Source organism: Typopeltis vanoorti, chromosome 25 (assembly GCF_054136105.1).
Source record: "Typopeltis vanoorti isolate ZY-2024b chromosome 25, IOZ_Tvanoo_1.0, whole genome shotgun sequence".
Lineage (NCBI taxonomy): Eukaryota > Metazoa > Arthropoda > Arachnida > Uropygi > Thelyphonidae > Typopeltis > Typopeltis vanoorti.
In genome coordinates this window covers 6,187,731-6,209,040 of record NC_143573.1, presented here as the reverse complement: position 1 = coordinate 6,209,040, position 21,310 = coordinate 6,187,731, and the positions used below count along the sequence as shown (strand labels likewise).

Genomic DNA, 21,310 nt, shown 5'->3' with positions numbered 1-21,310 from the left:
AAGGGGAACCAGAAAAGGAACAGAACAGTAAAAAATAAAAAAACCTTGAGCACTTTACACTTTAAAGTGTGTTTCGAAAAGATCAGTAGTGTCGCTTTTGCTCGCTTGTGAAAAAAGAGAAAGAGTCCAATGAAAAATTGAGGGGGTGGTATTCAAGAATGGAAGAGCAATAGGATGTTGCTCCTTTCAGCAGAGAAGTACTCGTGAGTATTTGCAGCAGTCGCGATTGGCATCGCTCCAAAATGCGAGTCATTCATATTGCCATGGCGAATTCTTCCTTTATCAAAATAAACTGAAAGTAGCGTTATCGTAAGTTAGCAATCACGTGATGCAGTTGCAATTCGGATATTCTATTCTGTTATCGGACATCTCCACGACTGCAGCAGGTGCCAGTCCTTCACGGTGCTTTGATACGACCAACAGGTTTACTCGAGAATATCATGGAAAAAATGCTTGTGTAAGTACATCAAAGCTTTATTATTGGTTATTATTGAAAGCGCTTTGTACGGGTGAGGCAATAGCTGATGTATTACATATCGCTTTCTTGGGATTAATTCCGTGCTTCGCATGTAGTTTGAGTTGCGCAATGAAAGGTTAAAATGCGTACTTTGAAGGGGACATTTTGAATAATATACTTCACCCTGGAATTATACAATCTCGCAGGCGTAACCACAAGGAAATGGCGATTTACAGAATGTTTGAACGAGTAAAAAAATTACAAAGCCTTGTTGCTGTTGTTTTGTTTTGTTGTTTGTTGTTTTCTTGTTTTGGGATTTAAACATCCCATCATTATCATCATCATGCGTATCAAGGATTTAGGCCTAGAGTGGCCTGTTCTGACCTTAGAAGCATTCGTTGAATCTCTTGAGGGGATGTCCTGTTTTTCTTTTTCCTAATGGCTTGTACTTTAAGGCTTGTTTTGGTAATCTTTCTGTTTTCATTCTTCGAACGTGTTCCATCCATTTATGTTTATATTTTTTAATTTTTTCTCTTACTGGTTCTTGGTTTAATTCTTTCATAATTTCTTCTTTTCTTTTGTAATCAAATAGAGTATACTTTGCAGTTTTTCTCATAAACTTCATTTCTGCTGTTGGTAATCTTTGTTTGTCTTTTTGTTTTATTGTCCAGATTTCGCTTCCATACATTAAGACCGGTAAGGCTAATGAATTGTATACTTTTAGTCTGGTTTGTATTTGAACTAGAGGTTTCGTTTAAATATAGAGTTAATTACACATTTTATTTTTAAATATTTTGCAAATTTTACATTTATATCTCTTTCATTTTCATGTGATCATACGTCCTACGTAGTTAAATGAATTCACCTGTTCTAAGATATTGTTATCTATTACTATTTTAGTTCTTGCTGGATCTTGTCCTTTAAAGGCCATAGTTTTTGGTTTTTCTTTTGCTATTATCATACCATAATCTTTGACTATCTCATTTCTATCTAAAATTGCTTTCTGTAAGTAATATTCAGAATTTGTAATTATTATTTGGTCGTCGGAAAAAAGGAGGGTGTTTAAGTTCGCTGTAGGAGAAAGTTTAATTCCTTGATGTATATTTTCATTCCATTTTATTATTATTTCATTTAAGTAAATATTAAAAAGCGTTGCTGAAAGGGGACATCCCTGTCGGATACCTTGGTTTATCTCTCTCTTTTAACGTTTTCAAATGCTTTTTCAAAGTCAATATGCAATATGTGTTTCTAAATTGTATTCTCTTCTCTTCTCTATTATTAATTTTAGGCAAAAAGGCCGGATCTATACATGATCGTCCTTTTCTAACTCCATTCTGTACTTCTAAAAAAAGTTTTCGGAATATTTCATTAGTTTGCTATTTAAGATTCTTCTCCCTATGGATTGAATGAATATTATTATTATTATTATTATTATTATTATTATTACGGGAAGCTCCTAGGAGTCCGACTCATCGAGGGAGACCCAACATCATATCAAGAACAACTCTTCAACATTCACACAGTATCTATCATACTTCTCCTTGAACTCATTCACGGTCGTAGCATCCAGAACAGACTCTGGCAGCTTATTCCACTCATTTACCACTCTCCAAGTAAAAAACCTAGCTCTAACACTTTTGCTAACCACACTCTTACCAAGCTTCCATGGATGACCCCTAGTCCTCCCACCAGTCCTATTCTCAAAAATATCTTCTGAATTAATCTTATAGAAACCCTTCAGTAATTTGAATGTCTCAATCATATCACCCCTTTTCCGCCTATCAACCAATTTTTGTAGCCCACAAATCTTCAACCTGTTCTCATAAGGTTCATTCCGTAGTCCTGCTATTATCTTTGTCACTCTTCTCTGGATCCTCTCCACTTCCTCCCCATCACGAAGAAACCCTGGCGCCCATATCTGGGCACAGTAGTCCAGATGGGGTCTTATCAAGGCTCGATACAGAGGAACAATAACCTGTTTGTCTCTGCTCCTTAAAGTGTTTTTCAGCAACCAAGTGATTTGATGAGCTGATTTTGCCACTTTTGCGATGTGTCCCCTAAACTTCAACTCCCTATCCACCAACACTCCCAAATCCCTGGCCTTGTCTCAATCTCCTGGAGTACAGTTCCACCAATGTGATATACTGCTACTAATCTTTTCACCCCAAAATGCCAAAACTTAAATTTTTCTACATTAAATTGACATCCATTCTCCTTAGCCCAGTTCTCCAAACTATCCAAATCATCCTGCAAAATTTTGATATCCTGAGCATTCACTATTGCTCTACCTAACTTTGCATCATCGCAAACAGATGCACAATTCCTCTCAGATCCTTTCCTATATCGTTAATGAACAAATTAAACAGCAGTGGTCCAAGAACAGAACCCTGCGGCACACCACTAGTCACAGGCCGTCTTTTGGACTGTACTCCTGAATAAACCACTTTCTGATATCTCTCCACCAACCACCCTCCTATCCATCTCACTAACCCTATATCCATTCTCATATGCTGCAGTTTACTGATTAGAATTCCATGTGGTATCCTATCAAAGTCTTTAGCAAGGTCCAGTAGAATTACTATAAACCCGTTACCCTTATCCATATCCAGTTCAGCCGTCACTGTGTTATAGAACGTGAGAAAGTTACTGAGGCATGATCTACCATTCACAAAACCATGCTGTCCCCCATAGAGTATCCCATTTTCATCTATCCAATATTGTATTTTCCTCTTGACTATTTTCTCCAAGATCTTGACAACAATTCCTGATATGCTGATCGGCCGGTAATTTTCAACAGCAGTCTTGGAACCTCCTTTATGCTGTGGAAGTATTTTCCCCTCTTTCCACCCATGAAAGGGTGGAAAGAGGGGAAAATACTTCCCAGACCCGAGACTCAAATTAACCGAGAGGCTAACCCAGACCCGAGACTCAAATTAAACAAAATGGTCAAAAGCACTGACAATTCTTTAGCCGCTTCTCGTACGACACGAGCTGGTATACCATCCAATCCCACAGATGTATTGACATTGAGGTTTTATAAACGAAGACTATTCACCTCCACTTCATTCACCACAATTCCCGTATAAGCTATTGGTTCCTTCATTCCATCAATATCACCACCTGGATGATATACTCTTGCAAAGTGCTCACTCAGTGATTATACTATATCAATTGATTCGGTAACCTCCCTACCATCGGCATTCTTTAAAATCAATCTACCGTATCCATTTTTTCTTTTACTTGCCCAAATATATAAAACACTTTCCTGTAGTCGGTTATTGCAATCGAAAAGGTAATCCTGCCTTGCCGAAGAATTATATTTTTGACCTAGAACACACCCTTTCACTATTATGAACTACATGAGGTCACTGTGAGGTTACAAAAACCACTAATATATCTAAATATAAAAAATCAGCCTTTGATTCCCTTATAGGGAGTAAAAGCTAGATAGGGTTTAAAGGCGAGGCCTTTAAACCCTATCTAGCTTTTGGAGACAGTGGGGCAGTTCGATCTACACTTACACTGGTAGCCAATCAGAGATAGCTGGCCTATTATACTATCACTAATTATACTCACCACCGATGAAAAGACGGGCAAACAAGTGTTGCCATATCTTTGTACTTAACCCTAACAGAATATGTTACTCTCAGAAATAATGTGGGTTCTATGGTCGATTTTCTTGAGTTTAAGGGGCGCAAACCGCTTGCCCGTGCCAGAGCTCGACTAACTCTGGAAACGGGTGAAGCAAGGCTTAGAAAAAGTTCCTGCAATCGGCGAGTGGACTTGAACTTAACTCTGCCTTCGACCTTGCGGCGATGAAAACGCCGGCGCCACTTCCACTGAGCTACACAGGCCTTTCTAATATATGCATTGTAATGAATTAAAGTAACTAAAATAATAAACATCTTTCACTTCAAGTGTGATGTCTGATATCCCATCTGTGTACTGTAACTGACTCACTTTGTGAACCTTGAACAAGGAAAGGCTGAGATAATTCATGTTACTAAGATTATCTTAGTAACACATAGAGCAGATAAAGATGCAGATAAAGTAGTAGTATTAAAGGTGGAGCTAAATGACATCGGATACTTGATAGGATATTAAACTAATACGATAACAGCTGCTATCATATTAGTCGCGAACGTACCGTTTATACTTCATAAGTAATTTTCGTGTGAGTTGCGTGTCACTGGCAGGGAGTTGAAGATTTTTTCCATATTGTAAAGATGTCTAATTGTACTTGATTATAAATGGCGTAATATAATAAAGAGCTGCGATGCAAAGATCTCTGAGAGGGATGCGCATATTTTCTGTCCAACTCATGGGGAAAGAATATTTTTCCTGAGAATTAGCCCGTTCAGTCTCCATCCCATCCCGTGGTTGGCTCTGATTGGACTGAAGTGGATCCCGTTCCCCTTAATCTCATCTGATATGATCCCAGGCATGCTCATTTAAATGGAAGACCTTGCAGTAAATAAGCAGATACTGTAGATCAGGGAAGGATGTGGAGGGCATCTTCATACTTTTGGAACTATCCGAAAGGATCTGTGCCTCTCATTTATGCAGCTGAACGAGCCACGTCAGGCTGATTGTGGTATCAGATTTGCCTCAAACGCAATCTCAGGACCTACAATAGTGACCAAGAAAACATGCCCTCGCCATCAGTTGTTGGCCCTGTTAGGAGAGGACCATGAAGTCACATTGCCATCCCAAGTACCTGGTCGAGTCAGGATGGAACATTTTTGGAATTCAGATTGTTTGGAGGCGGTCACTTTAATATTCGATGCAGGAGAATGAATTCAGCTGCATAGCTAAATTTAAATTAAATTTATTTTTAAATTCTCAGTTTCATAATTTGTATAGATTCCATCATATTTTATGCACTTATCTTGCAATCATCCGTAATTTTCCTCCTCCCTTCTAAGTTATCTAAGTTCATACAGTTGTGATTAGCCTAACCGTTTCCTGGTTATACGATTACTACAACACACGTTTCTTGTATATTCTAGTCACCGACTAGCGTTTACGTCATAGAAGAGGAGGTGGAAATGTTTTGGTGATAATTACCAACTCAGTGTGACTGTGAATTGCACTCAAAGTTCAGTCCACTTACGTTGCTCTGTTAGCCTCATTAGGGAATTGAATGACACACACACACACACACACACACACACACACACACACACACACACACACACACACACACACACACACACACACACACACACACACACACACACACACACACACACACACACACACACACACACACACACACACACACACACACACACACACACACACACACACACACACACACACACACCTTCTCTTTTGGTTGAAAAACCCGAATTGGAATTCTATTCCAAACCACTGAATGATTTTCTTCAGTTTTCCTCCAGGAAAGTTGGGTATTTTCACACCATAAAACCAAAGGTTTCGATGATGCAGAATGTATGCAGTTACATATCTAACATAAAATGTAATGCTTTTTTGTTTTTGGTTTTAGTTTCTAGCTTCGTAATTTGTACGGATGTTATCATATGAGATACACTTATCTAAATGCACTGTTGAAAGTGTACATGAACGCCCAACTTCGCAAGGAAGTGTGCGCGCGTGAGTACACGTAACACATTAAAATGAAAACACATATATAAAGATAAAAACGCGTACTGTGTGTGTGTGTGTGGGGGGTTGATTTTTGGAGACTCGAGTAATCTGCCATAACAGTGACCACTATAACTTCAGTATTTTGTATTTGCCTTATAAGTATCATTCCCATTGTGTTCATGCTGGATGGTTGTTTTGCTGCCTTTAAAAGAATAAATTTTATGTTGAATTTGTTCGTTTAGAGAAGTCTTTAATGCTTGTTCACATTTCGGAAACTTTTATAACTTCGGCTTTTCTGACTGTTACAAGTCCGAGCTATGTTTGTAAAGATATTTGTTGGTATTTGCGAAGTATTTATTAATATTTCTTCCAATACATTCTGCACAGCATCGCTCTTTTTCTTCACTGCATGGTCTGAGCGAAGTTTCTAGCAAACATTTCGCAAACTAATCTCGTATTTGATTGAGTACACAGAAGCTCTTTATTTATGCGACCAAGAATGTAAATAACAAGGTTAGTTTTGTCCTTGTTTCTTAATCTATTATTTTATTATTTCTTAATCTACAATTCATAGACATGCTTATTGGCCTAATATGTCTAATTAGTTGCATCTTCCATTATTCCAATCGCAGAAAACTCTTTTATATCCAGACGTTTCCCAGCTCAGTCGATGAAACCTTTTGCTTAGAAAACTCAGTTGAAAAAACAACCTTTATAAGAGCTTGAACGGAAGGGAGTTACACTGTTGCATATCAGGATGGCAGGATTTCCTTTCTGTAAACTCGGGCTTTTCGCTCATCATAACACCCAATCAAATCGACGTAATATGCCGGCCCAGCCATAGCTAACCATAGCCCAACTCTGTCTTTTGAATCCATATTGTCATACTATGTTTAGTGCATTTTATGAGCTCAAATATCGCAAAAGAGAAATAATTTATTCAGTAAAAACTTCAGTTTAATAGTCTTGTTAAATTTAGGAATTGAAATATAATAATTAAAAATGTAGTTTAATCAAATCACCGAAAGATACATTCCAGTAATGCATCGGAAAAATTAAGGACGATACAGAAGACTCTTTGAAAAAACTATAAAATAACAATTACTAAAAAAAGAGCCAAAAGGCTTCATTTCGGCGGTGTAAAATTACATAGGCAAAGTGGATACTACATCAGGGGTCGGCAACCTTTTCAGGCTCGCGGGCCACATTCAACTTTTATTTTTAATAATCGGGCAGCAAGCGTTTAATTAAGAGAAAATAGTGAGTGAAAGAAATACTTAAGTTATCAATTTTTATTATATCAATCTTAAAAAAAACACAGAATATTTGAAGTACGAGATATGAAACAAGCATGAAAATGAAACTCAATGAAAACTGTTATCACGTAAAAACATAGTAATATAGTTTATCATCATCATCATACGTATCAAGGATTTAGGCCTAGCATGGCCTGTTCCGGCCTTAGAAGTCAGCGATAAATCGTTTAAGAGGACGTCCTGGTTTTCTTTTTCCTAATGGCTTGTACTTTAAGGCTTGTTTTGGTAATCTTTCTGTTTTCATTCTTTGAACGTGTTCCATCCATTTATGTTTATATTTTGTAATTTTTTCTATTACTGGTTCTTGGTTTAATTCTTTCATAATTTCTTCGTTTCTTTTGTGATCAAATAGGGCATATTTTGCAGTTTTTCTCATCAACTTCATTTCTGCTGTTGTTAATCTTTGTTTGTCTTTTTGTTTTATTGTCCACATTTCGCTTCCATACAATGTATTGTATACTTTTAGCCTGGTTTATTTTTGAACAAGGTTTGGTTTAAATATAGAGTTAATTACACCTGTTATTTTTAAACATTTTGTAATTTTTACGTTTATATCTTTTTCATTTTCATATGTGATCGTACATCCTAGGTAGTTAAATGAATTCACCTGTTCTAAGATCTTGTTATCTATTACTATTTTAGTTCTTGCTGGATCTTTTCCTTTAAAGGCCATAGTTTTTGATTTTTCCGTTGATATTATCATACCATAATCTTTGGATATCTCATTTAGATCTAAAATAGCTTTCTGTAAGTTATCTTCATAATTTGTAATTATTATTTGGTCGTCTGCAAAGAGGAGTGTGTTTAAGTTAACTGTAGGTGAAAGTTTAATTCCTTGATGTAAATGTTTACTCCATTTTATTATTATTTCATTTAAGTAGATATTAAAAAGAGTTGCTGAGAGGGGACATCCCTGTCGGACCCCTTGGTTTATCTCTCTTGTATATGACAGCTCGTGATTTAATCTTATTTGTATTTGATTATTTTCGTATATACTTGCGATAGCTTTTAGGATATTATTTGGTATTTGTCTTTCTTTTAATATGTTAAATAATATGTTTCTTTTAACTTTGTCAAATGCTTTTTCAAAGTCAATAAATGCAAGATGTGTTTCTAAATTGCATTCTCTTCTTTTCGCTATTATTAATTTCAGGCAAAAGGCCGGATATATACATGATCGTCCTTTTCTAAATCAATTCTCTACTTCTAGAATAAAGTTTTCGGAATATTTCATTAGTTTGTTATTTAAGATTCTGCTATATATTTTGTAACAGGAATTTAGTATAGTTATACCTCTATAGTTTTTAGTGTCATCTCTATTACCTTTCTTAAAGATAGGAATCACAATTGCTTTTTTCCATTCTATTGGGAGATACCAGTTGAGTAAATTTTAATTAAAAATAATAAGAGTCTTTCTTTGAATATTGTTCCTGCGTATTTATATAGTTCTGAACCTAGCTTATCTTCTCGTAATATAGTTTATGCATCACAATATGTGTGTCTCCCTGCTTAATGTGACTTTGTGATTGTTTTCCCTTATCCAGATTATCTAGATCCACTTTATAGCCTGAGGTGCAAATTCGAATCAAAGCATGCAAACGTTCATCAGTCAGTCGAGAAGCAAATTTATTTTTTCTGAAACTCATGGCAGAAAATGCTTGTTCGCCAATGCTTCCAAATGCCACTGTTATCTTCTTTGAGAAACTGATCAATCCTTCAAATTTTTTTGATAAGCATCATTAAAAGTTTTGGATATTTTCTAACGAAATTACGTTCTTTAATGTTTCATTGTGTTGTAATTCCAAAACTTCCATCTGTAGTTCGTTTGGTGCGTCATCAGTGTCGACATTAAAAGGGTTCAAAAATATTCGCATTTCGATGCTATTTTTATGAAAATTCACAAATCTTGTTGAAAATTCAGTTTGTAAATCATCAATGATACCAACAAAAGTTTCCTTTTGTGTTTGCTATTCAACTGTAGATGCAGATTTGCAACATGTATAATGATGCAGACTTTCTTCCATCGTATGTTCCTTCAATAGACATAGTATGCCATCAAAAGCTTTTATGTCAGAAAACAGTTCTGCTAGTAATTTACCTTGGCCCTGCAGGTTCAAATTAAGTTCATTGAGGTACGTTGTAATATCTAACATAAATGCAAGAGACAATACATTTTATCAGATAGTTGTGTAACGTCCTTAAACTCAACCGATTCATTATGAATACTTTCCTTCTTAAATATGTGTTTTGCTGAGCAATCAAAGAAGCTTCTAATTTACTAATGATTTTTTCTAAGTTCACACTTCAAACCCTTGTATTGGCGTTCATGTTTATTCTCGTAATGAAGTCTGATATTATATTCTTTCATAACAGCAACACTTTTATGAAAAATACTGCAAAGGGGCTCACCCGCATTTTCAATAAAGAAGTGCTTGCTGTTCCATTCATTATTAAACCACAATCTGCAATTTTACGTTTTATTGAACGCATTTTCAAAATCGTTTTTCACAAATATATAAGACTAACCAGGAACTCGACTGCAAAAGTGCGGCAAAATCTCGGTTGTCATCGGATGAAGTCGCCTTTGTTATCTCCACTCATGATGACTCACACGGTTGACTCACGCCAAGTTGCAGGGCGATATCACGAAGTATCGGATATCAAATTAGTTTTAATTTATTACTCATATTATAAAATGTATTATTTAAATAATTCAACATAGGGGCCATATGAGTAGTAGGGGTGTCACTTCTGACCAGATCAAGATCAAGATAAGGAATCGTGACTTCATTGGTTGACGTCATTGTGGGTGTGACGTCATGTGATTGGAATGTTAGGAATTTCCCTGGGGCATATATGTCAATGGCGTCAGTTCTTGTGTTTTGGTTCGTATATGGAATTGTGGGTGTTTTCTTTTTCGCGTATTGAATTGTGGATGATGGTAGAGATAAGGATTAGTGTTGTGATTGGTGGGACACTTCTAACCAGACCAAGATCACGATAACATAAGGAATCGTGACGTGAATGATTGTTGTTATCAGATGAAGAGAAGTGACGTCATGTGTTATTTGTAAATAAGTGACGTTATTGTTTTGAATGGAAAGTAAGATATATTAGTGAATAAGGGATCGTGTCGTGATTGGTGGGACACTTCTGACCAGATCAAGATCAAGATAAGATAAGGAATCGCGACGTGGATGTGTGTTGTTATAGAGTTTTGAATGTTTAAAATTTCGCTGGGCTCCCCTTCTGTCAGAAACATCACGTGGTGTTTTTGGTTCATTTAATGCCTTCTGGGTGAAATTTAGACATAAGAATAGTGACGTTATGTGTTTGGAAATTTCTGGGAAACATATGTCTCTCTGTGATATCACATGGTGTTTTGGTTTGGCTATGGAATTGTGGGCGATGTTTTTGAGATAAGCTATATTGGAATTTTTCCATGCAGACAAAACACACACATCCGTCATTGTCCGCATGTTTTGTTTGGTTGTCTATAGATGGGGTTGTACCAATCTTCCAATACATTTTGGGGTATTTCTTTCCTGTTAAAGGGTGGGAATTCTAAGAGTACGTCGTGATGGTGGCAGTCTTTCGAGCTTTCCTGAATAATTTAATACAGTATATGCTAATATCACTCAAAGATGCAGTTTTTTTTCTTCTATAGATGGCTGCACTAATTTTCCAATACATTTGGGGTATTTCTTTCCTGTTAAATGGTAGGAATTCTTAGAGGAAGTCGTGATGGCGGGAGTGTTTCAAGATTTTCTGACTAATTTAATTATATACTGGTGTCCCTTAAACACACGCTTTTTTTCCGTAGCTCATCCGTATTTTCTTCTACAGTATATTCATATTCTAATTCAAGTTCATATTTTTTTCATAATTCATCCGAATATTTTGATTGGTCTAACATTAAGATATTAAAGTTCAATAAATAAACAATTCGTGTGTGAATATACCAAAATATAGAATGATGGTACAACATGACAAAATTTCATGCCGGCTGGGGCGTCGCCCGGTTAAACAAGGCCCCCGTTGTTTTTACCAGGGAACCAGGGCGAACAGCGAAAAGTCAGCTACTGGAACAAATCTGAAAATCAACCCCAAATCACCATCAGCAGAGTTAAAGATTGGTACTATCAAGGTAAGAAGCCTGAATGGCAAAGAAATGGAGCTAGGTGAGGAATTAGATAAGTACCAGATCGACATAATAGGGGTGACTGAAACAAAAAAGACCAAAACTGGTGAGATCTTTCTGAGCAATAAATACAAAATGTTATATTCAGGCAATGACAATCAAGGAAAAGAAGGAGTAGCCATAGTATTCAACATTAAACACGAGGCTAATCTTCTTTAATGGCAGGCAGTCTCAAGTAGAGTGATGTGGGCAAATATCAGAATGGGGAACTGGACAATGATACTTATTTGTGCCTATGGTCCCACAGAAGGCTCTGCTAAGGTAGAAGTGGAGGAATTTTTTGAGGTTTTAGAGAAAGCAACTGACACAATGAAAAAGGAAAAGTTTGTCCTTGTTGGGGATCTAAATAGCAGAGTAGGAAATGATTGTGAGACATACAAAAATATTTTGGGAAAATTTGGAGAAAAGAGCAAAACTAATAATAATGGCAAATATCTGTTGGATTTCTGCTCAGGACATGGACTGGTTATTATTAACACCATGTTCCAACATAAAAATGTGCACAAATTCACATGGAGAGAAGAGGCAAGGAATAAGAAAAGTCTCATTGACTATGTTATTGTTGATAGTGATGTTTTCTCCCTGGTGCAGGACACCAGAGTGTACAGAGGATTTGAAATTGGAAGTGATCACTATTTAGTCTTGAGCAGGATAAAATTGAATTTCATATTGAAAAGAATAACATGTAAGAAAGTTTTAAAGCGAATAAAAGTTGAGCAGCTCTCAGATGTGAACTGTAAGCTAAAATACACAAAGATTATTGAAGAAAAATTGAAAGAGTTTGAGAACAGGAATCAAACCTTGGAGATTCAGTGGCAAACTCTGAAGAAAACATTCATTGATTCTGCCAGAGAGGCATGTGGTGAGGTTTTCTTTAAGGATAAAAAAATCAGAACTCCCTGGTGGACACAGGAAGTTAAAGAGGCAGTGAAGGAAAAGAAGAAAGCATACCAAACGTTCCTGTCAAATAAGTCAGCTTGTGCTCTTAGAGAATATATAGACAAATGCAAGAATGCTAGACACTGTGTAAAACTAGCTAAACAAAAGTCATGGGAGGACTTTGGCAAGAATATAGAAAATAAATATCAAGAAGGTGGCAAAATATTCTGGAGGTTGTTGAAGAAGCTTAAGAATGGAGGAAAGAGTGCAGTAAAAGAAATTAGAGATGATAAAGGTGACATGAAAACAGGAGAAAAATATATCCTTGAAGTATGGAGTAATTACTTTGAAAAACTGGTATGGTGGGAAGTCAACTGAATAAATTCATATGGAATAAGAGAGAAATTAGTCGGAACACTAAATTAGCTGTATACAAGACAGTGTTCAAACCAGTTTTAACTTATGGATCTGAGAGCTGGGTCAGAAGTAAAACACTTGACCAAAGGCTAGAGACCGCAGATATGAGAGTCCTGAGAAAGATTAGAGGCGTGAACAGATGGCATCAATGGCAATATCATATTAAAAATGAGGATATTAGGAAAGAACTTGGCATTGTCAGCATCCAGGAATGCATTAGCAGAGCTAATCTCAGGTGGTATGGTCACTTAAATAGAATGGGCGAGGAAAGATTAGCAAAACAAGTGTTCTCTGCCAGGTTGGCAGGAAAACGACCCAGAGGAAGACCAAGATGTAGGTGGATTGATACGGTACAAAGTGCCTTAGACGATAGAACTATAAGATCTGATAATGTTGGAGTCTTGACAAGTAACAGACTGACTTGGAGGAAAATTGTAGATAGGAAGTTAGTAATGATATAATTTTTTCATGTAGTACTGTCATATCCTGTACACCCTTGAGGGTACATGGCAGGAATTTTATGATGATGATGATGATGATGATGATGTCGTGTGTGAATTCACGGTGATTTCAAAAGTGCTCTTACTTAAACATACATAACACATCAAAGACACTGTTTGTTCTTTTCAGTTTACACGGCGACTGTATTTCAAACTTTTCTGAATGATTTAATTATATGCTGGTGTCTCTACGACATTTTAAAATAAATAAATTAAAATAAACAGTCAGTTAAATGGGTAATGGATTACAAAACCTTTTGTATGTTTTCTAGAAATTCTAATGATAATTTAAAATTACTTACAGCTTTCCAGAATGGCTCTTCTAAATACGAATATTCCAAAAAAATATTCTAAAATAGTTGAATTTTAAATCCACACCACAACACGAACACAAAATCCACAAAGAACGAAATTTATGTAAATACTGTAAACTGAATTAGTAGAGTACTTCTTCCTTTAGATTTCAGCCCATAGATTCTATGTTATCGTCATGAGCAATAACCCCCAGTGAGCGGTTTTCTTCAAAGGGGTTTTTCATGAAGATGACATGAGTCACATCCGTAAATTGCGGTATTGTTCAAAAGGTATCATTTTCCCACGGTTGAATGTTTCTCAAATACTTACATATGACTAAGTGATTAGCATTCACATGATTGGGATGACATGTGTCCTAAATTATTCATTCTTTGTTCGTGTGGGAATTTATTGTTGTAGAAAATTAATGCTTGCATTTAAATTTTTAAAACCAGTATTGACTAATAATTTTACCTGCGATTTCTTGTGCTCTTAACTTATTTCTGTAATTGAAATTTATTTCTTTTATTTATTTTTTTCTTTAGCATTAGTAATTTTATGTAACAGATATTTGCGACATACAAGGTTTTGAACCTGCCCTCGCATTTTCTTTTAGAAATTTCTTTTGCCAGCACAACAAATAAATAGTTATTTCTTATTATTTCAAATGAATATTAGTTCTATAATATATACTTTTTTAATTTCTATGTTACCTTTTATATGACTGTAATATTATTAACAAATGGATCTGTAAAATAGCCAAATTCTTACAGTATTGTAACTTTTCAGGTAAAATCTTCTCCACTAAAATTCTGGCTATTAATTTAATACCCGATTATTCCTTTTGCTTCCAAGATTTGACAGTTTCTTCAAATAATTGAGGGCTTGCATGAACAAATAAGACTTTTAATTCAATGAATTAAAAAAAAAATCTATGGTTACTTTGTGGCATGAAATTTCACAAGGGAAGAAAAATGTTATCCTCCTTCTTAAATTTGTATAACACATCTACGACACTCAGTTTGTTCATTTAAATTTGCACATTTTATTTGAATAAAATATTGTTTACAAATTGTATTTACTGAATCTAACAATACAGAAAATAAATAAATTGAAAAATACATCAAAGGTTCTTCCCATGCTTGTGGAATTGCCATCATATGGCAATTCCACAAGCATGGGAAGAACCTTTGATATTTGAAAAACCTTCGTATTTGACAATGTGACTCTCATCTGAAAGTTAATTTTTCATTTGGTGTTCGTTGGGAATTTATTACTGTGGTAAAATTAAGGGTTGCATATTTACTTTTTTGAAACCAATACATATACTTCTCAGAATTATTAAAAGCACAGAATCTTTTGTTATGTTTCCAAAAGCATTTAAAAGTACGCGTTATGTTTTCACGTTTTGGGCATCCAATTTCATTTAAATCAAGAACAGGCCTCCCTATTAACCTTGTTAATGTTTTTGGTTTTTCTCTTCCTTTGGCAAGTAATATATGATATTTGCATGTTGATGCTATCATCCAATTTCTTAGTTTGTCCAAAGATAGTAAACCAATTTCCCGCTTCTGCTGATGGTTATATTTTATTAACCAAGAATTCTGTTTTTTACTCTTTCAGGTAATTCTTTCCAACTACAAGGTGATTTTATGAATGCATATCTTACACTAATTCCATCAGAAATACAATTTCTTTAGGAAATAAATTTGAACTCTTATTCAAAAGAAATTGTACATCAATTATAGCAATGATAACTGAAAATTCGTATTTTTCACCCACTGTCGATTTTTCGTAATCGTTTTCCTTCATTCTTCTTCTTCGATTACTTCATATGGCACCACAAATAAATAGTCATTTATTATTATTTCACTGATTATTAGCTCTGATCATATACTTTTTGGTAACTTTCATTTACAAAATTCTAAACAATTAGAACTTTTCACAAAGGAACTTTCAAAGAATTTTGTAGCTCACCCATTATTTTTACATTACGAAACACAAAACACCACAACACAAAACAGCAGCTGCTGCAGTGGATGAACGATTACCTTAAGTCCAAAGTCACTCGATTCTATGGTTTTTTCTTATAGTACTGCTTACCCTTACTATACGCCCTATCCTGACCGTTCCTTCAAAAATGAACCTTTTGCAGAGATGACTCAACAACATGTTTTTGCATGCTTTTGGATATACTGTTGGTGTGTTTTTATCTTACTTTGTGTGGGAAAAGGTAAAATTTGTATATGTGTTATTTGGAGAGTAAAAACATTTTTCTATACCAAACTTTAAGAGTTAAAGTCACGTTTTGGGTTAATACAACCAAATTCTAACAGTTCAGATTTTCGATTATGTGAATGAATTGTTTTCAGATAACTCAAATAATGTCAATAGGTAGCATTACACAATTTCTAAAATAATCAGTACATGGATATCAGTTTTCAATACTTTTTTTTCTCGTTCCTGGCATTAATTTCATTGTAATTTTTTTAAAATAATTAAACAGAATTGCATTAAGGTATAAAGTTGTGAATTTAAATATCAAGTTCTAATCAGAATAACTGAGTAAAAAATTCACTGTGGAAAAACACAACAAAAGCACACATCTTTGTTCATTTAAGTTTACAAATGCATATTTTATTTTGCTGAAATACTATTTACAAGTATATTCACTGAGAAAAATTCGAAACCTGTAATTACCTAATAATATTTCACAAGATTTAGTTTATGCTCTTAACATTTTCCAAAGAGTTGAATGAATAAAATTTTTGTTACTCACTGTTTCTTGGTTACATTACATCAATGTAACTGGTCACGCAAAAGAATTTTTAAATCAGATACCATGGTAACCACACTTCCATATGTTTGATATTGTGTCAGTCTGGAAATGACACCATGCCTCCCTAAATATTCTGTGTATTCTTTTGTCAGCAAATATACACAAACAGTTTTTGTAAAATGTTCATAAATGTCCCAAAATAAAGAATCCTTATCGAATTGGATAAAATCTTGAAAGTCTAATTTTACCATTGATGAATTTAAATGATTAGCATTAATTTTCCCCATGATATGAATAGATGGTAATTCAGTTTGCAAAAATAGTAAATGATTATTAATGTTGTACAGTTTTGGTGCAAATCTCTCAGCTTATTCACAACTAATAGAAAAAAACTTTACTTCAATCAGCTCTTGTATCATCAAGTATTAGTTCCCCATCTTGGCATTTCAGAATATAACACTCACCACGGTCCATTTCCTAGTCAACTCTTCTTTGCAAGTAGCCAAGGATATCAGACCACTTCCTGCATAACTTTTCCCAAGTGATCCTGGATAAATATATCACAATATATGTGTCTTCTAAAATAATAATCGGTTTTCAGCCTTTTAGAGCTAAGTGAAGAGTTTTGTCTCATGCTATTTTTCTGAAGAAAGAAAATTTCAATGACTTTTGTGGTTCACCCATTATTTTACTTTACTTTTCTGGATACCAATCACCACAACACAATACAATAACTTCACGGAATGAACGAATTTTTGTAACTGCAAAGACACTTGACTCGTTTATTTTTCCTTATAGTACTGTTTACCTGACCCTTAACCCTGACCTTTCCTTCCAAAATGAAACTTTTGTGCAGATGATTCACCTTAATGTTTCTACATTCTGTTGGATATGATGTTGATCTGAGATTATCTTACTTTGAGACATCATAGGGCAAATCTTATCTCTGTGGCTCGAAGGGTATTCTATATTATTTGTCCTTATTATGTTAAGTATTTTATCCTCTAAAAGTGTTTTTGATGTTAGACCATGTGACTATTTCTCTCACTCATATGTCCGAAATTGTTGGGATGGGGAAAAAATAGCATTATGTGGTGGAAGTGAAAAGGTTGTCAAGAGGGTGACAGATGTCTTCCCTGCAAAGCTCTCCCACCTAACCCCATCACCCCCTAGTCTCCCCCCTCTCCTCCAGAAGATGTCTGCTCAGACTAGTGAAGATGATCGAGCTCATCTTTTGCAGATATCTTTTAGTGATGCCAACTGATAGTGATAACTTTGGAGGAAAAAAATCTAAAGGAAGAAGTACTCAACTATTTCAGTTTACAGTATTTACATAAATTTCGTTCTTTGTAGTTTTTGTGTTCGTGTTGTGGTGTGGATATAACATTCAACTATTTTGGAATATTTTGTTGGAATATTCGTATTTAGAAGAGCCATTCTGGAAAGCTGTAAGTAATTTTAAATTATCATTAGAATTTCTAGAATACATACAAAAGGTTTGTAATCCGTTATCCATTTAACTGTCCGTTTATTTTAATTTATTTATTTTAAAATGTCGTAGAGACACCAGCATAAAATTAAATTATTCAGAAAAGTTTGAAATACAGTCGCCGTGTAAACTGAAAAGAACAAACAGTGTCTTTGATGTGTTATGTATGTTTAAGTAAGAACACTTTTGAAATCACCGTGAATTCACACACGACTTGTTTATTTATTGAACTTTAATATCTTAATGTTAGACCAATCAAAATATTCGGATGAATTATGAAAGAAATATGAACTTGAATTAGAATATGAATATAGAAGAAAATATGGATGAGCTATGGAAAAAAAGTGTGTGTTTAAGGGACACTAGTATAATTAAATTAGTCAGAAAATCTCGAAACACTCCCGCCATCACGACTTACTCTAAGCATTCCCACCATTTAACAGGAAAGAAATACTCCAATATGTATTGGAAAATTAGTACAGCCATCTATAGAAGAAAAAAAACTGTATCTTTGAGTGATATTAGCATATACTGTATTAAATTATTCAGGAAAGCTCGAAAGACTGCCCCCATCACGACGTACTCTTAGAATTCCCACCCTTTAACAGGAAAGAAATACCCCAAAATGTATTGGAAAATTGGTACAACCCATCTATAGACAATGGAACAAAACATGCAGACAATGACGGATGTGTGTCACCCTCGGAAAATTCCAAGATATCTTATCTCAAAAACATCTCCCACAATTCCATAGCCAAACCAAAACACCATGTGATATCACAGAGAGACATATGTTTCCCAGAAATTTCTAAACACACAACGTTACGATTCTTATCTCTAAATATAACCCACAAGGCAATAAACGAACCAAAAACACCACGTGATGTTTCTGACAGAAGCGGGGGGCAGCGAAATTCCAAACAATTAAAACTCTATAACAACACACATCCACGTCGCGATTCCTTATCTTATCTTGATCTTGAACTGGTCAGAAGTGTCCCACCAATCACGACACGATTCCTTATCCACTAATATATCTTACTTTCCATTCAAAACAATAACGTCACTTATTTACGAATAACACATGACGTCACTTATTTACAAATAACACATGACGTCATTTCTCTTCATCTGATAACAACAAACATTCACGTCACGATTCCTTATCTTATCTTGATCTTGGTCTGGTCAGAAGTTTCCCACCAATCACAGCACTAATCCTTATCTCTACCATCATCCACAATTCCATACGCAAACCAAAACACAAGAACTGAAGCCATTGACACATATGTCCCCAGGGAAATTCCTAACATTCCAATCACATGACGTCACGCCTACAGTGACGTCAACCAATCAAGTCACGATTCCTTATCTTATCTTGATCTTGATCTGGTCAGAAGTGAAACCCCTACTACTCACATGCCATGTAAGTATGATGAACCTTTTATGGGCTGCCAAAAATGCACGTTTGGGTCGCCGGTTGCCGACCCCTAATTTAGGTTATTTAATTGCCATGAAAGGATAGAGTAAATGGAATGATTTGGTGTTTATAGCACACTTGGGGGTTCTTATTGCTAGAGATTCAGAAAGTAATTTGGTGTCATTTTCTTGGAAATCAGAGTAATTTGTTGGTTTAGAGCAGTAACACAAGATGAGTATTCGTAAGCGTTAATGAATTGTGTTAATGCAACAGGGATATTTGATCTGGAACTAAAAGCATTGAAAGAACGGCATGACTGTTGTGTGCCATCCAAAGCACAGTACATTGTCTGCGTGTGTACCGTAATAAGAGATATGTCGATAAGAGGGACAAGAATTCCGTTTCCATAGGGGCATGAAAAATTTCACCGAGCAGACCGCTAATATTTGTTCGTAAAATTTCTTATTATATTTAAGTAATTTGCTGAGACTATTAGTCTTATTACATTGAGGATATCGGTATGAGCCTCCGTAGCTCAGTCGGTATAGACGAAGCCCTTTCGTCGGAAAGACCTGGGTTCGATTCGTCCAATCGCATAACGAGGTAGGGATTTCTTTCATCCAAAAACTCAGGTTTTTCGGCACCAGATCAGGCAAAACCGGCCCATTGAATACACGCATCTACAGTCCTGAAAGTAATTCTCCCCATATTCCCACTTCCCAATCCCAGGCTCTGTGACAAGCCGGTTTGGACGTCCCACTGTCTCATAATCGTAGCGAACCCTGCACCAAGCGGGATAAAAACGCTATAAAGAGGAAGAAGAAGAAGAAGATTCAGGATATCAGTAGGAGATAATTCTGTATGGTCCAATAGGGCCAGTCATTTATAAGACACATCAACGCTGGTATATAGGGAAGGGCATCTAAAAGAAAGAGGATGATAGGGAACGATTTGTACGAGAAGTGATTTTTTCGCAGTATTTTGTGTTCCTCTGAGTTTATGCAAACGCTTTTCATTTTGTTGTATAATGGTTGAGACTTGGTCTTTAGTGATTAATGTGTGTTAGAATTATTGCGATGTCTGGGATTTTATTATGGTAGTCTGCTTTATTGATTATTACAGTAATCGGCTTTACTGATAATAGTGTTAATGTTTAATTTTTGTAGCGTGAGAAAGTCATGGAAGGAGATTTTGTGTAAGAGTTATTTTACTATCTACGTGGGTGGTAGGAAAGGTTCTAGGTCTCGACCATAAATGGCAACACTATCCCTAGGATTTTTTTTTTCTACGTTGGTGCATCTGTCATAAGCTTCAATGTGAAATTGTAAGTCATTCTATCAAGTATTTTTTTTTTATATATATACAGCTTTCGGAAGGCAAAGTGTTGTCTGTATCCCCTGAAATGGATAAAATTGAGAATCGTGCTGTTATTAAATTCTTCAAAGAAGATTTATCGCCAAAAGAAATTCATTCCTAGTTCATAAACGTTTATGGGCACTCTTCTCCTTCATTCTCGACAGTTAACAAATGGGCTGCCGAGTTTAAACGTGGCTGTACCAGCCATGAAGATGATCCATTTGAAGGACATCCAAAAAGTATAACAACACCAGACATCATTGATCAAGTGCGCGATATGTTATTAGATGACCAGCGAGTGAAATTGCTGACACTATAGGCATTTCAAAAGAACGTGTTGGATATATTCTGCAGGAAGAATTGCAAATGAAAAGCTTTGCGCAAGAACGGTGCCGCGCTTGTTCACAGCAGATCAAAAACGCACTCGCATGAAAATCTCTGAACAGTGCTTGGAGCATTTTAAAAAGAATAAAAGTGATTTTGTGCGTCGATTTATTACTATGGAAGAGACTTGGATTCACCATTACACACCAGAATCCAAACAGCATCTCAAAACAGTGGACAGAAGCTTGCTGTTTAGCACCAAAGAAGA

At 35.4% G+C, this 21,310-nt stretch overlaps 1 protein-coding gene across 1 annotated transcript in view; it reads left to right on the top strand.

Annotated features, from left to right (window-relative positions):
- The first annotated feature begins 298 nt into the window (after positions 1-298).
- Positions 299-21,310, top strand: part of LOC150092508 (vesicular glutamate transporter 3-like) — a 71,025-nt gene continuing 50,013 nt past the window's right edge. The window contains exon 1 of the mRNA XM_090414566.1: positions 299-457. Coding sequence (XP_090270692.1) covers positions 441-457 — 17 coding nt within the window. The 5' untranslated portion in view covers positions 299-440. The remainder of the gene's footprint in view (positions 458-21,310) is intronic.